At 47.8% G+C, this 14,939-nt stretch overlaps 1 protein-coding gene across 1 annotated transcript in view; it reads left to right on the forward strand.

Moving 5' to 3' along the window:
- The window catches only part of rai1 (retinoic acid induced 1), a 60,202-nt gene extending 45,289 nt beyond the window's left edge, over window positions 1-14,913 (forward strand). Inside the window, exons 2-5 of the mRNA XM_019881504.1 lie at window positions 2,768-9,118; window positions 9,294-9,387; window positions 10,847-10,896; window positions 14,174-14,913. Of these exons, the coding sequence (XP_019737063.1) occupies window positions 2,780-9,118; window positions 9,294-9,387; window positions 10,847-10,896; window positions 14,174-14,182 (6,492 nt within the window). The 5' untranslated portion in view covers window positions 2,768-2,779 and the 3' untranslated portion in view covers window positions 14,183-14,913. The remainder of the gene's footprint in view (window positions 1-2,767; window positions 9,119-9,293; window positions 9,388-10,846; window positions 10,897-14,173) is intronic.
- Window positions 14,914-14,939: the final 26 nt, after the last annotated feature.

Here is a 14,939-nt window from a genome sequence, read left to right on the forward strand (position 1 = left end):
TGGGGGGTTGGGGGGGGGGAGCGTCTCGTTTTTTTTTTTTGTGTGTGTGTGTGTGTGTGTGTGTGTGTGTGTGTGTGTGTGTGTGTGTGTGTGTGTGTGTGTGTGTGTGTGTGTTAGCTCCCCCTCCTCGCTAGAAGAAGCTGCGTCTGCACGCATATCTAACAAGGACGACTGGGGAGGTAAACACACAGCGCCACGTTGCATCCCTCCGCTCTGCGAGGATGGCGACGATCCCTCATGTCGACTTGCCCCCCCCCAACCCCCCGAATGCACAGCCCTGCCACGGACGTCATTACATTTCATGCACAGACCTGCTTTAAGGTCAGCTTTTGTGTTGGTGGGTGTGTGGCAAAAGAAGATAAGTCCCATCTCAAAGTGCCTGTGAAGATGATGCGATGAAAGCGAGGGAGAGAGGGCGAAGAAGGCGCCAAGAGCTCGGCGCATAATGAGGCATACAGCTCAACAATCGGATTTTCTCCTCTCTTGCTTCTTTGCCGTCTCCGCTTGCCCGCTTATTGATGTACGCTTATAGACGGAAATCGGCTGTCTGAAAAAGGTCATCGCTGGTACGTTTTAGCCCCAAAAGCTGCAGGTAAATGCTTTAGGGTGCCCGTGAGGCGCAGTGGACTCGCAAAGTGGTGAGGCGTGCGCAGCCCACAGCAGTCACTTACACACACATCAGCTACTTCGTGTTTTCCAGCAGGAGGTGAAGCTAATTACGGAACCCACCTCATTGTACCAGTGTGTGCAACGTAGCATGTTGCATTGCATTACGCTACATCTGCAGGAACGTAGTTTGTTTGGGTGCGTAGACATGACGGCAGGTCAGCAAGCTCATATTTCCCCAGAGTCACGATTGCAAAGCCCTTTTAGTTAAATCATCCTCTGCACCTCCACTGTACTCTCATCACCGTCATCGTCCAATTTTTCTCTTTTTTGATGTCGCTTTTCGGATTTCTCCATTTTTTAAAAATCCTAATTTTCTCCGTTTTTCTCTCATTTTCTTTCAGTTTGAAATAGTATTTTTAATCACAAATTACTTTGTCAAAGATGATCATTCTTTTATATTTTTGCTCATTTCTTTATTTGATTTAAATTGTTTTTACTTTTATTTGTATTTTTCCCCCCATTTCATCTTCACTTAATTTTTTTTTACAGGTTTTTAGTTAATTTTGTGGGGTGGGGGGGGTTGTATTTTATTTATTTTCAGTTTCATATGTCTTTTCTATCTTTAATTTTCTGCAAAGGTCCTTATTAACCAAGCCTGTTCTCACATAAATGGAGTCATTTTTTTCTGAAAAGAAGACAAATACCATACTTTACTTTCATGAAAGATTCAGTGATGACTCAAACTGTATTATCATCCACTTTTTGGACCCATTAGGGTCACCTTGGACCTGGACTGGTTGCCAGCAAATTTTAGTAAATATAACACATTGAACTTATCAAAGGCATATATATATATATATATATATATATATATATATATACACACACACACACACACACACAGTCAGTGCAGATTGAGTGATGTGTCTTTCATTCTCACTGCTTTGCCACACACGCGCACACACGCACACACACATACTCACACACACGCACAAAATTGTCTATTTCAGACATGAATAATGCCAACGTGCATCTGCTGGCGCGCACGGTGCTCCCTGGGGCAGGTTGCATGCTGGGATATTGTGCAGGTGGCGGCAGGCACGCACAGTCAAACACACGCTGACAGACTGAGCTGAGAGCTATCGTCTCCAGGTGACTCCGTCTCCTTGTGTTCCTCTTATAGAGCTCCACCCCTTGTATTCCCCCCCCACCCCTTTTTATACTTTGTAAGAAGAAGAAGGCACACTCATTTGCAGACAAACATTGCCATATGTGCACTCTGCTGGAATAAAAAGCAAAAAAATAATTAAATGCAACAAGTGCAGGCATTCCACTACCGCTAAACTCGAAGTGCATCCACAAAACTGTCCCACGTTGCTTTGGGTGAAATTTGAGTTGGTATCTCTGTGGCAAGGAAAAAAAACCTTTCTGTAGTTACAAAGTGTTGACATTGACAAAGCATGGAATAAAGATTCATAGTGTCAGATAATAGATTGTAATATCTTAAAGTTGTGCTTGAAAATAGTCTAAATTTGTGGATCAGCACAGACATGATGAAGTTAGGAGGAATTGTAATCGGAAGAATGCTAACATGGTGCCTCATCGTTAATATTTCCATATAAACGCATGGACGTTTATATCTTGATTTATTTTAGATGTATCCATGGCACACTGATATTCATCGCTTTATTAGGTCTACTACCGGTAATTCAAAACAGTCTTTCAACGGATCCAGAAGTCTTTACATTCCATTTAAATATTTGAACTGCTATCTCTCTGGTCTGACAGAATTTGTTAGTTGTTCTATAATTAATTATTATTAATATTGTTATGTCGAATAACCGATTCATCATGTCTTTTCTGACGTTGTCGAATTGAGTGTTCGGTGAGCCTGAATGAGCATTTGGATCTCAAAGCTGCAATTGAATTTCTTGTATCGGCATCACTCAAGTTGTCTGAAACTGTGTCTGACTGTTTGTCAAGTAACTGAACGATCCTCCATGTATCCATTTTTTATACCATCCAAGTCAAACTGCAGTCTCTAACGAACATCTCTATCACCCCCGCCCCACCACCACCACTTGTCCCTGTCTTCCGAACCCCTTACCCCCCATCCCCCTTTCCCATCTCACCTCCCTCCTCCCTGTTCTGTTTTCAGACGGTGGGAGTGATGCAGTCCTTCCGTGAGCGCGCTGGTGGTTACCACAGCAACCAACCCTGCTACCAGCAGGAGCCCCACGAATTATCACGCCTGGAGACGTACCGACAACACACGCATCATGCCCACCCTCAGCTACCCCACCCGGGGCCTGGTCCACATCCAGGCCCGGGTCCAGGGCTTTCAAGGTCAAACTATGAGGCCCGCTCGCTGGTTAACACAACAAGTATGTCTACAGCCGCAGGAACAGGGACAGGAGGAGCACCTAAGGACTGTTATAGCCAGCCAGCCTACCCTGGTTTCCCGGTCAATGGTGGCGGGAACGCAAACGGAGGCTCTGCACCCTCGCAGGCTAAGAAGAAAATCCCTAAATTCCCTCCGACAAGTTCTGGTCAACATTTACAGGGTCATGGTGCTTACAGTAACCACATGGGCTCTGGGACATACTCGGCCCAGTACATGAGCGGGGGACACCTCCAGCAGAAATGGGAAGACCCATCTCAGTTGACATCGTATGAGCATGAGATGGTTAGCCGAATTGAGGCTGGAGGTCCACCTGGCCCTAACTCCTCACAGTACATGGACCAGAACATGCTGGGCCACTCCCAGACCCAGTGCCATCAGCCCTCTGCCCCCTCATTCCCAAGCCCCCATCACCAGTCACACCCAAATAACCCTTCCCCTTCACCTTTATTGTATCCACAAAGTCACCTGCACTACCCCCAACCTTCCCCCTCTCCTTCACCTTACATCGAAAAGTGCAGCCCCATGCCCCCATGCTATAAAGGTTATAGCATAACGCCGACCTCCCAGTATGGCAGACAAATGAGCAGCCACAGTAATCTGAAGCAAGGAGGCTACAGGCCATCCCAGAATAGCTATAGCTACCAACACTCGAGAGGTTATGAGCCACAGCCCCCTCTGCAACCCATGACCAGCCCCCAGGAACCCCACCCAAAATACCAACATTTCAGCCAACCACAACCAAACTACTGTCTCTCTGAACTGGCTGTGAGGTCACCTGAACAGTATTATCAAACTTGCAGTCCCTCCTCCAACCACTCTCCCGCACGATCGGTTGGACGCTCCCCTTCATACAGCTCCACCCCTTCGCCTTTAATGACCAATCCGGAGTCCTTCCAGTACGGCCAACCGCCCATCACCCCAGGACCGGCCTCGTCGTCATCATCCACCTCCATGGGCCATCAAGAGCAAGGCGGGTCCAATGCTATGCTGTTGCCCCCACGCTCACACCCATCACCCAGTGTGCCCCAGGCAGCACCCCAAAGCTTCACAAGCACACTACAAGGACCTAGCATGAAAGAGCGTTTCTCAGAGAAGCTGCTGTCAAACCCGAGCTTGTGGAGCCTGAATGCCCTCACCTCTCAGGTCGAGAACATATCCAACAACGTCCAACAGTTGCTGCTTTCAGAGACTCTGGTGGCCAACAAGAAAAATGCAAAACGAAACAGTGGAGGAAGCAACAGCAGTTCTGGAAGTGCAGCATCCTCCAAAAAGGCTGATGAGTACAAAAATACATATCCAGAAAGTACTGGTGGTTTAAGTGGAGGACCAGTGCAGGACCTTTACTCTAATGTTCAACATCAGCGGATGCTGATGGAACTGCACGAGGGAGGCTACTCCAGCAGTAGTGATGAACAACTGGAGAGGGGCTACTACTACAGAAACCAGGGCAGAAGTCCAGCTCAGCCTCCCAACAACACACATATTAACGTGGACACAATGTCATCCTGTTCCATGACATCTCCAGATGATGTCTCCACCAGGTCGGGAGACTCGGGATTGCACAACTTTACTCCTGACCCAATTACGTGTCAGTCAGTACAAGGAGAAGATATCACTCCGGTCAAGAGCAACAGTGAGGGGAGGTCTCCTACCAGCATTACCATTCCCAGTCCTATTAAACCGGACACCGACTCATCTTCCGACATACAGCAGATCAATGAGTCTGTTAGAGAAAACTTTGAAGAATCAGCATGGACGGAGAAGTCAGCTGACAAAGAAGTGGCAACTAGGCCAAAACCGCCTGACTATGAAAGAGATACTGACGTGACTAATCTGACAGAGAAACAGGAAAAATGGTCAGATGAGGACAAATGTTCATTTCTATACAACCAAGCAAACAAAGGTGGGGCAGACAAAGACTTTTGCTATGCGGAGACAGTCTACGAAGGGGTCCAGAGAAAATATGATCCTGATTCACTTGAACAGTCCCCAGCTGCGTGCTCTGACTCAAGCCACAATTTTGGCCAAGAGATAAAAGAGGCATACAAATCAGAGTCATCAGATGCTTCTGAGAGCTCGCTAAAAACATTGCCTTTCAATCCTGTGAGTGACCTTGAACAGGATCAATATTCCACAGAGAAGGAGGACAGCTCAGACAACACTTCTTCAACCCCTCGAATTGAGGCCTTGGAAGAGGAACATTCAGAGAAGACAGAGCTCAAACAACTGATTGAAGAAGAGGAAAAGGAGGAGGAAAACAATGGACAAGAAACATTCGATGAAAGAAAGCAACATGCTCTTTCCCCGCCCCTGTCTGATGAGGTGAGAAGAGAACTAGGGGAGGAGGAGTACATTAGCCAGTCATTGAATTCTGATTTCATGAACAGACACGGCTGTGAGAAACCTTCTGCCAACCTTTGCACCAAGACAGAGACTCAAAGAGCTGAGTTCCATAGTGACAATGAGCTTGCGGGAGTGCCTGCACATCCAAATGTGGCAGCAGCGCCGAATGCTTCTTCGAGAGAATCGGCCATCGGTGACACCGCTCCGCAGCCCCAATCTGCTATGCCAGTTTTCTCAGCTCTCAATGACAAGACAACACCAACTCCAGCCCAGTCCAGGGATCATATGGATCACAGCGACGCCAAAGTGCTGGAGCCAGACTCTCCTCAGTTGCCCGGGAAGTCAATACTTCCCTCAGCCCCCTCCTGGGCGGACACACCGCCCTCCCCAAAGAAAGGTGATGAGGACATGGAGCCGGGCCTCAGCTGCTCCAGTGCCGTGACCCCCTTGGCCAAGCCAGAGCCTGTGGCCCCATCTGGTCAACCCAGGGCATTTGGACGTAAGCATGCAAGGGGGAGAAGGAAACTGATGCTTTCAGGTATGGCAATCAGGCGACAGCTAAGCTTGGAAAGGGATGAAGAGAAGGATGATGAAGGAGACCCCCTGGCCTCAGAGAAGCCCTGCAGGCCTTTGAGCAAAACTATGTTGTTCTCAGATCAAACCGACTTAGCTCATCAGGAATCAATAGTGAGCCAGACAACCAAAATATTAACTGAAGGACTAAGTTCAAGAATGTGCACACGTTCATTCAATGCGCCAGATTTACCACCCAAAGGCGAGGCTCATTTAAAGGGGAAACCAGGCCCAAAACCTGGACCCAAACCAGGACTGAAAACTGGACCAAAGCCAGGGCCAAAACCTGGAGGCAAACCAAGTCCTAAACTTGCCCTAAAGCCCGGACCAAAGCCCGGGCCAAAACCAGGACTTAAATCCGGACAAAAGGTTGTGGCAAATACACCAGATCCAGCAGAGAAAATTGAGTCTCGAGGGAAACGAAAACCAGGGCCCAAACCAGGCTTAAAACCGACATTAAAACTTGGGCCTAAACCTGTTTCAAAGACAGGACCAAAGCCTGCGTTCAAATCTGAAGATGAATTGCCACCCAGTGAAAACGTAACCATCAAGTCCCCCGTCGGTCGCCCCAAAGGCTCAGTTTCTCAGGCCAAGCAGACACAACAAGAAGAAATCATTCTACATTTGACAGGGCCACAGGGCAGGGGCAGAAAAAATATCAAGACTACGCTATCGCAAATAAACCAGGATATCAAAGTAACAAACCATGACGAAAAGTCACCAAATGTCATAAAAGCACAAGAAAATGACAATAAAAACATGACCTTGAGGTCAAGAAAGCCTTCACAGGCAAAATCATCAAAAGAAAAGGAGAAACCAATACACAAAGATAATTTAACACCAGCAGTGACAGAAACGGGCACACTTGATTGTTCCATAAAAGAGGACCGTTTCGCTCAGGAACAATGTCTTACTCCAAGTCCTTACATGGTAAAAAAGACTCCAACTGAACCTCCTGAACTGCTTCCATCTGAAAATACTGAAGAAAAGATGATGCTTCCACTCAAATATCAGTCATTCATGGAACCCGCTACGGTGCCTGTAAAGAAGAAGAGGGGTCCAAAGCCTAAATCAAAATCCCAGGCCACGCCGCTGGCGCGGGTTGTCTCCACACCGAAAGAGGCGGATGTCCCGGGGCCCAGAAAAAAGAAAGGGCCAGCCACGAAAGAGCCTGAGGGGACCTACCCAGCCAAACATATTCCCTCTAATGCCACCGAAAGCGATCCAGGTGATGTGTCAGTCGTGCCTCCTCAGTGCCCCACCAGAACAAAAGTCCTCCCTCCACGTAAGGGCAGAGGACAGAAATATGAAGCCATGGTGCAGAAAATCACATCACCGAGCTCGAAGAAATACCTCCAAACGTCTCAGACAGACATCAGTCTCAACGATGATGCAACAACGAAGGACTTTTCTCCGCACGCGGTCAAAGACGGAGAGACGGTTATTCCTGTCAATGGCACGGAAATGATGGAAAGTGAAATGAAAAGCAGACAGGAGGTTGTGAAACACCTCGAAGGTGCCGCAAGAAAGGAGGTCAAACGAGAATCTGACAAGCAGAAGATATGTCAGGAAGCACCAGTGTCAGAGGAGTTGAGACAAAAGCTGTCAGAAGAGGATGGAAATGACCAAGGGCCGATACAAGAACATCAACCTGGAACGCTGCGCAAAGTCCAAAGAGCAATGGGGGCTCAGGTAGACCTCAGTCCTCGAGGAGACTGGACCCAACAAGCAAAAGCATTTGTATCCGGAGATTTAGCCACAACCAAGTCCTCAAAAAGGAAGCGTTGGGCTATGGTGGAGAGTACGGACGCCTCTGCCGTAGCCTTGGAAGCGGGAGACCTAATAGTGACGACCCCAAGAGCGGCCAAGCAGAGGGCCATCAAAAACAACCACGAGATGCACGTAAAGCAGAAAAGGAAACGAAAAGGTCAGTCTGCGGCAGAAGAAACAGAAGCAGCAAAGGAGATCAAACTTGAAGTTACGGAGCAACAAGACGGAATAGTAGAGGAGATGATAACCCCTTCGGAAATGCCCACATTGCCAATAAGTCCCGATGATATTAAAGAATGCCCTGAGGTTGACAGCGCAGAAGTCATCCAGACGCTGAGAAGAGGAAGAAAAGCATCTGCATATCCAGCTAAGCGGAAACGAGGGAAAGCCTTATCCGAGGAGATTTCTGACAAGCCAATGAAAGTGTACAAAAAGCCCGGGCCAAAACCGGGAATGAAAGATGCCTTGGAGGTCATTGAAGCGGTTGTGAGGGCGGCGGGGTGCGAAGCAGAAAAAGTAGAGAGGCAACAACAGGAGACAGAAATAGACACGTGTGAAGAGGAAAAAGATTACATTGTGGGTCCTGTGGTGACAATATCCAAAAAACAGACCGAGACCATTTCGGTAAAGAGAATCAGAAACAAGCCGGTCCAACAACACCCTCTGTCTTTCTGTCCGTACGTGCGAATGAACAACTCCAGAGACTTTTCCTCTTGGTGTGCCATCGTCAACAAGCCCGAGGATATGCATGTATTTCAAAGACGGAGAAAAAAGGGAATTCTCCGAATGAAGAATCCTTTCACGGTTGCAAAAGTAGTGCCGCACACTGCCGCCATGCTGCAAGGACCCACGGTCGATCCACATCTAACTAGTAGGCGTCTTACATGTTGCCTGTGCGGAAAAGAATCCAACTACAGAGACATGGGCGATCTGTGCGGACCATACTACACGGAAGACGCGGTCCCTCGGAAGCTGTTGACCACTGAACCCGCCGCGCTCTCCCTACGGGAAGTCCTAGAGAAAACCAACCGAGATGAAGTTAATGAAGAACCACGCACATTACCAAAAGTTGAAAATGAGACCGGCGTCGAGAAAGCAGAAAACACGGAGGAATCGCCACAAGAGGGCAGAAGTGCCAGACATCACCATTGGTCGTCCCGAAGAGCGGAAAGAAAAGAAAGAACGGGTCGAAAGGGCGTTCTACGGAGAATAACCCTTCGAGAGAGGTTAAAGAGGATGAAGCAGCTCCAGGCCGGGCCTTCCGATACCCAAGAGGGTTTGTTCCAAAGGCTGCGAGAAGAAGCACAGGCCAATGAGCACTGGGCTCATGAAAACTGTGCTATCTGGACCAAGGGGGTGATCATGGTGGCCGGGCGATTATTCGGACTGAAGGAAGCCGCCGACATCTCAGCCCAAATGGTACGAGAGCAAATCTCACCACATCACTGAGCAGCTGCTTTGGAGATATCTCGGCTAACTTTCCAACTTTTGTCCTTTGCTTGTTATTCCCTTTCTTTAATCCTTATACGTGCTTGGTCACTTTTTCTGTTTCTTGGTCCCGGGGCCATATGTCCATCTATCTGACTAACCCCAGAGCTGCCACAAGTGCCAGATTGCGGGGGCGTCCCTCAGTTGCTGTTGGAGAAGCTGCTCTCGTAAATACCACTACGTCTGCGCCAAAGAGATAGGTAAGAGAACACAGCGGGAGACAAAAAAGTTGCCCCCAAAAAGACGGAGACTTCAAAAAAAAGAGCTGAGCGGGGCGGGGTGGGACGAATGCTGGCAGATGAGAGTGAGACATTGGTGAGAGGAGCGCGATAAACAGGAGATGAGGAAGGGGAGGAAAGAGGACGGTTTCAATGATGGTGGGAGGAGTAGGACGATGAAGTGCTTGAGAGGGAAACACGAGCCGGAGATAGCGAAAGGAAGGGCGGATCCAAATGCTTTCGTCGTTCATTCATTCTGCAACCAAGATGGCCGAATGTGCAGGTTTTAGGTCAGCATGCGTCACAAAAGCTGTCCATCCTTCTCTGCAGCTCATTGATATTTTTAATGTGACTTGTGAGCAAAAATTTGAAACACAACAATCAGCTGTTTGGAAAATAGTAAACAAATCTTCCAAAAAGAGGCTTCGAGATGTTCTCATGCTGTCAAAGTAAACATAAAATAAAGTAAATTAAACAGCCCTTCTTTCGAGTTGAATCAGCAGATTCATTTTGATATTTTCATCAATTTGAGGGTGCTGCCATTTTGTCCTGTATGGTCCTCCACTTTTTGACTGATATTGACGTCAGTGTGTCGTTGGGCTCCCATTACGAACGTCATAGCTCATCTGTTTTCAGGGTTTGGTCATGAGACGTTTGCAATGTCGGCCCGAGGGCACTTTGACGTCAATTTGAATCGATAGCAAGGGGCAGTAGAGGACAAAATGGCCCTGACATTGGTGAAAATGGATGGATTTAGCTATTTCATTGTTTTTCCACACAAACAACATTGACCAGGAGAACAGAAATACGAGACGGTCCATGATTTGTATTTCCACTTCTTTCGATGCCTTATTTATATTTTAGGGTCAAAAACAATCCATTTTTATATGTCACTTTTATGTATTATATTGCACACACCGCACTCAGTGGCGGTGTGAATGTGGCTGTGAACGGTCATTCGTCGCTATATGTGCCCTGTGACTGACTGGCGACCAGTTCAGGGCGTAATCTGCCTTCCGCCAGACTTTAGCTGGGATAGGCTCCAGCAATTCCTCGCGACCCTGTTCAGGATAAATAGTGTTGAAAATGGATGGATGGATGGAGAGATATATTGCACAGGTGTACCTAATGTTAAGAGACTACGTCATGCTGAGAATATGAAGATTTAAAAGTCTGCCAAGGCACCTGGGGCAGGGGTGACGGGGGTCACAGCATAAGGCCCATTTCCCTCCCGCTGAATGCATCAGCCACACGTGACGGGGCTGCTTCCCTGCAACTCATCCCCTCGCATCCTCGCCTCATTCCTTTCCTCTCCACTTCCTCCGTGCTTCTTTTCCAATCTTGTTCTGTTTCAGATGCTAATCGCGCCGGGCTCTAAACTTGCTGCTATTGTCGTTCTCATTCCCCCCTTTTTGTCTTTGTTTTCTCCCGAACTATACAGGCTGCACATTCCACGAAGATGACTTCTCCATCAAATGTCCCAAACATGAGGTAAGGAAGACCCCCAAAGACAAAGAACACGAATCCACGCCATCCAACATGAGTCATGCGTTCAGGAAAGGCTGGGAGGGGTTGAGCGGAGGAGAGGCGCTATCAAGCACTCACACAAAAACGTGGCGTGTGTGAATTCGAAAAAAGGATGAAGAGGTTGTTGTTCCCACAAGCGCACTTGAGCGGACGGCTTCGATTTTTCTCGGCGTGCCCCCCCTTTCTCGTCTCGTCATTTTGCGGTCTTTTTAGCGCTCCTCATGGAACAAAAGCCAGCTTGCACGACTACGCGTGTACGCCAGCCGGTGGGGGGCTTCTTTTCGCTTTTCAAGTGGTCGCTATATTCTGTGCCCTTGCGGCCCCGGAATTGTGTGGCATTCAATTGAGCGCATTCACTGTTATTGTAATGGCTCCAAATAACAACAAGCATCAATCGAAAATGTCAAAGCACTTTTCTCGAGGAGCAGACAGGAAGTGAAAATGAAAGAATGACATCACCGCTGTTGTGGCTGGCTCACAATTTCGTTTTTTGTTCATCGCAAAGGGATTTGATGGGGTTGAGGTCAGAGCTCTCAGGTTGGCCTTCATTCATGTGGTGGGAAACTGGAGTACATTTTTTGCAGTGTCAATTTGAAGTGCTGCATTTGAAAAAAACGGTGGATTCCACCCCAAAAAAATCATCAGCAGACCTGTCGATTACGTTGCTCAACTGTTTTTGACTATTTTATTTAATCAGAGATACAAGTAGTTATTTTTATAAAAATCTGTCCAGCACATCAGGTTTTCATATAAATTACAACGCATGATAAAAATCAATATTGCACAAACCTTTATAGGTCAAACTTTAAAACAAAAAAATTCAAATATCCCCAAAAACTGGATCTGCCAGAAAAAAAATTCAAGACATTTTTTTAACTCAGCGTCAAAAATATATTTCAGTGCACATAAATCCATTTCTGAATAAAATTTGCTGTTGACTAGTGTTATTAAAATAATTGTTAGTTGCACCCCCATGCCCCTACGATCAAGTGTCGGATGCCAAAATTGTCCAACATTTCTCTGGCTCAAAATGACAGTGAACCCTAATCTTAGCTTTCAACTCGAAACCTGTGCTGATCTCAAATCCAAAGGGATGCGACATCGCCATCACCAGGAAATCCGTTCGTCACGGCGGTGCTTTACAAAGCTGAATATCAAAGACAAGCTGACACACGCTGATGGCAGTAAATGGTCGGATTCCAAATGGCGACCATAAACATCCGCGGCCGCGGGTGAGTTAAATGCTGTGGTTCATAAGCACTTCGCGACATAGCGCACTCTTGAGTACCACTTGAGGGAGCCCTCATAACCGCCGGCAGGATGGGTGAATGGACGGGTGGCTTTGCTGTCAGCCAGACGTCATCTGCTGGTGTTCTGTCCCTCACTGCAGACTCAAAGAGGAAGGTCAAAGGCAGTGGGATGGGGGATGGGGGGGTAGAGAAGGAGTGTGAGGCTGACATTCAGCAGAGAGCATCGGTGCATTGAGGCAGCAGCGCCTCCCCTCCTCCCCCTCCCCTTCCCTTCCATTCCTCCCTCCTTCCTGTTTCTGTTCTCCTCCGCGCGCAGACTGACAGTGATGAAACGTTGGCTCTTGATCAAAACACCCCACCCACCATCACTGCCTGCGACGCGCCTCGCATGCTACACACAAACACACACTTCCCCTTCTCTCGTCTTGTTTCTCTTTCCTTCCCTCGCTCGGCTTATTTGGCGTCTCCTCACCTCCCCCCTGCTGCTTTCGCTCGTTGCGTTCACCTCTCATCCCCGACCAGCTCCTGCCTCCTTTTTTTTTTTTTTCCATTTTCAGTCATGCCGCTTTCATCCGTCCCCTCCCCTTATCTCCTCACTTCTCCCCCCGCCGTCTCCCTTCACCTCCACTCCCACGTCTGAGCCGCAGAAGGCAGCGGAGTGCGAGGAGGGAAAAGGGAGGGCAAGAAAGAGAGCGGTTTGTTGTTAGCAGGAGGAGGCAGAGCTGTCATCGGTGGAGGGATGCGAGGCTGCGCGTGCGTGCGTGTGTGTAGGCCAGTGCTGTGCCAATTTAAGCTGCAAAACCTAATCAAAGAGCCTAGCACACACACACACACACACACACACACACAAACACCGCCCCCCCTGCAAACACCACACCCAAGGGTCGCCTTGTGAACACACAAACACATAAAAGGTGAAATAGCAAAAAAAAAAAAAAAAAAAAAAAAAAAAAAACGCCGGCTTCTCCCCCAGCTAAATGACTCATAGTGTGCAAACACAAGGCTCATTAACAGATCACCTATACGCTGGTTGCATATAGAGAGAGGCAGGAAAGACAGAAAACGGCTTGTTTGCGTGGGCGCCAGAGACAAATGGGGACAGTTACATCAGAAGAGGCGACGCAATGAAAGAGGGAAGGAGAAGGAGACGCCGGAAGGGTTGCAGAGGAGGATAACGGAGGCTGAGGTTGGGGAGGGGGAGGGGAGGGGGAGGGGGGAGTAAGCGCCTCTCCGCCGACACATCGGTGCAATTAGTGGGCGTTCCTGCTGGGTCGCTGAATCTCACGCCGACCGCATTTCATGTTTGGCGGATCTGCAAGATGAATGGCAAGCGCGCGCAATTAGCGGCCACTTCATTAGACACACCTGGATAGGGTTGAAGGGATAATCGACGAGCGGGCAAGTCGACTTTACTACTCTGCCTCGATGGTTAAAGAGGGACAGTTGACAGTGCTTCATGTTGGGTTGGGAGTGGGGGGGGGGGGGCTTCACTTCACTTCATGCCAGAAAACTGCGCTAAATCGAGAACAAAATGATATCCAGTAATCCCTCGTTTATCGCGGGGGATACGTTCCAAAAAGAACCAGTGATAAGTGAAATCCGTGAAGTAGTGAACATTATTTTTTTTTAGTTATTACACAATACTTAACAATATATACAATGAAATCAAAGACCAAAACCTGTTTTCAGGCCCAATTACAAAAAACAAACGTTTTCAACAAATAACTATAATAGTTTTTGGAAATACTGTCCTGTCAACATGTGACGCGTTCTGATTTAAAGGGTTAAAAGTATTAAAAAAACTGCACTAAAAAAATCCATGAAACAGCGAAGCCCTGGAAAGTGAACCGCGTGAGAGCGAGGGATCACTGTAATTATATTTGAATCTGGCCACTAAGTCTCGATTTTGACACCTGTGCTCCAACCCAAAAACGCTCAAGTCCGCGTGTGCGCCTTGTATTCACGCCCGTTTCTCCTCCATCCCTCTACAGGATTTGTAAGATATCTGAGTGGACCACCTCGCAGGAGCAAAGCAAAGATAAATGCTGTCCTAACAGCCAGCTAATCCTATAAAAACGGACAGGATGACGGACAGGCCCTGCTCCCTGAGGCGGCGCTCCGACACCGACAGCAAGCGAGAGCGAGAACTCTGAGAGACAGGAGAGAAAAATGCTCCTGGAGAGAGCAACTCCTCAAGGACTCGGGAACGGAATGTGTTCTGGACCGTGCATTTGGGAGCCGAGGCACTCCGGGAAGGGGGTCTGTTTGAAATGCGAATGTGTGTGTGGCATTCCGATGGGTTGCTATCATATTGCCACACCTGGCGGCCAGAGATTGGACAGGCGCATCCATCTGTCCACTTTGTGTGTTGGCCAAAAGAGGTGTGTGTGTGCGTGCGTGCGTGTGTGTGTGTGTGTGTGTATACGTGATCTTCCTAAACATCACTCTACTGTGCATATCTGTACATCTACAACACAAAATGTCAACAATGAGCCACTGGATGTGACACCAAACTGTACATGATGATGCGCTTACACAGGTTCAAAATATCATTGCAGTGTTTTGATGACAGCGACACCTTGAGATACAAGTGATGCAATTTGCGAATGTTTTAGATATCAGCCACTTTTAAGATCGTTGACAAAGCTTCAAAAAAAATGCTTCAAGCTGTTTATTGCTACTCCAAGTTGTAGTTGACTTCCAAAATAAAAAGAATGACACCTTGTCTAAAAAAAACAACCACAAAGCTTAGCCTGT

Source organism: Hippocampus comes, unplaced genomic scaffold (genome assembly GCF_001891065.2).
Source record: "Hippocampus comes isolate QL1 unplaced genomic scaffold, H_comes_QL1_v1.1 scaffold458, whole genome shotgun sequence".
NCBI classification, from domain to species: domain Eukaryota; kingdom Metazoa; phylum Chordata; class Actinopteri; order Syngnathiformes; family Syngnathidae; genus Hippocampus; species Hippocampus comes.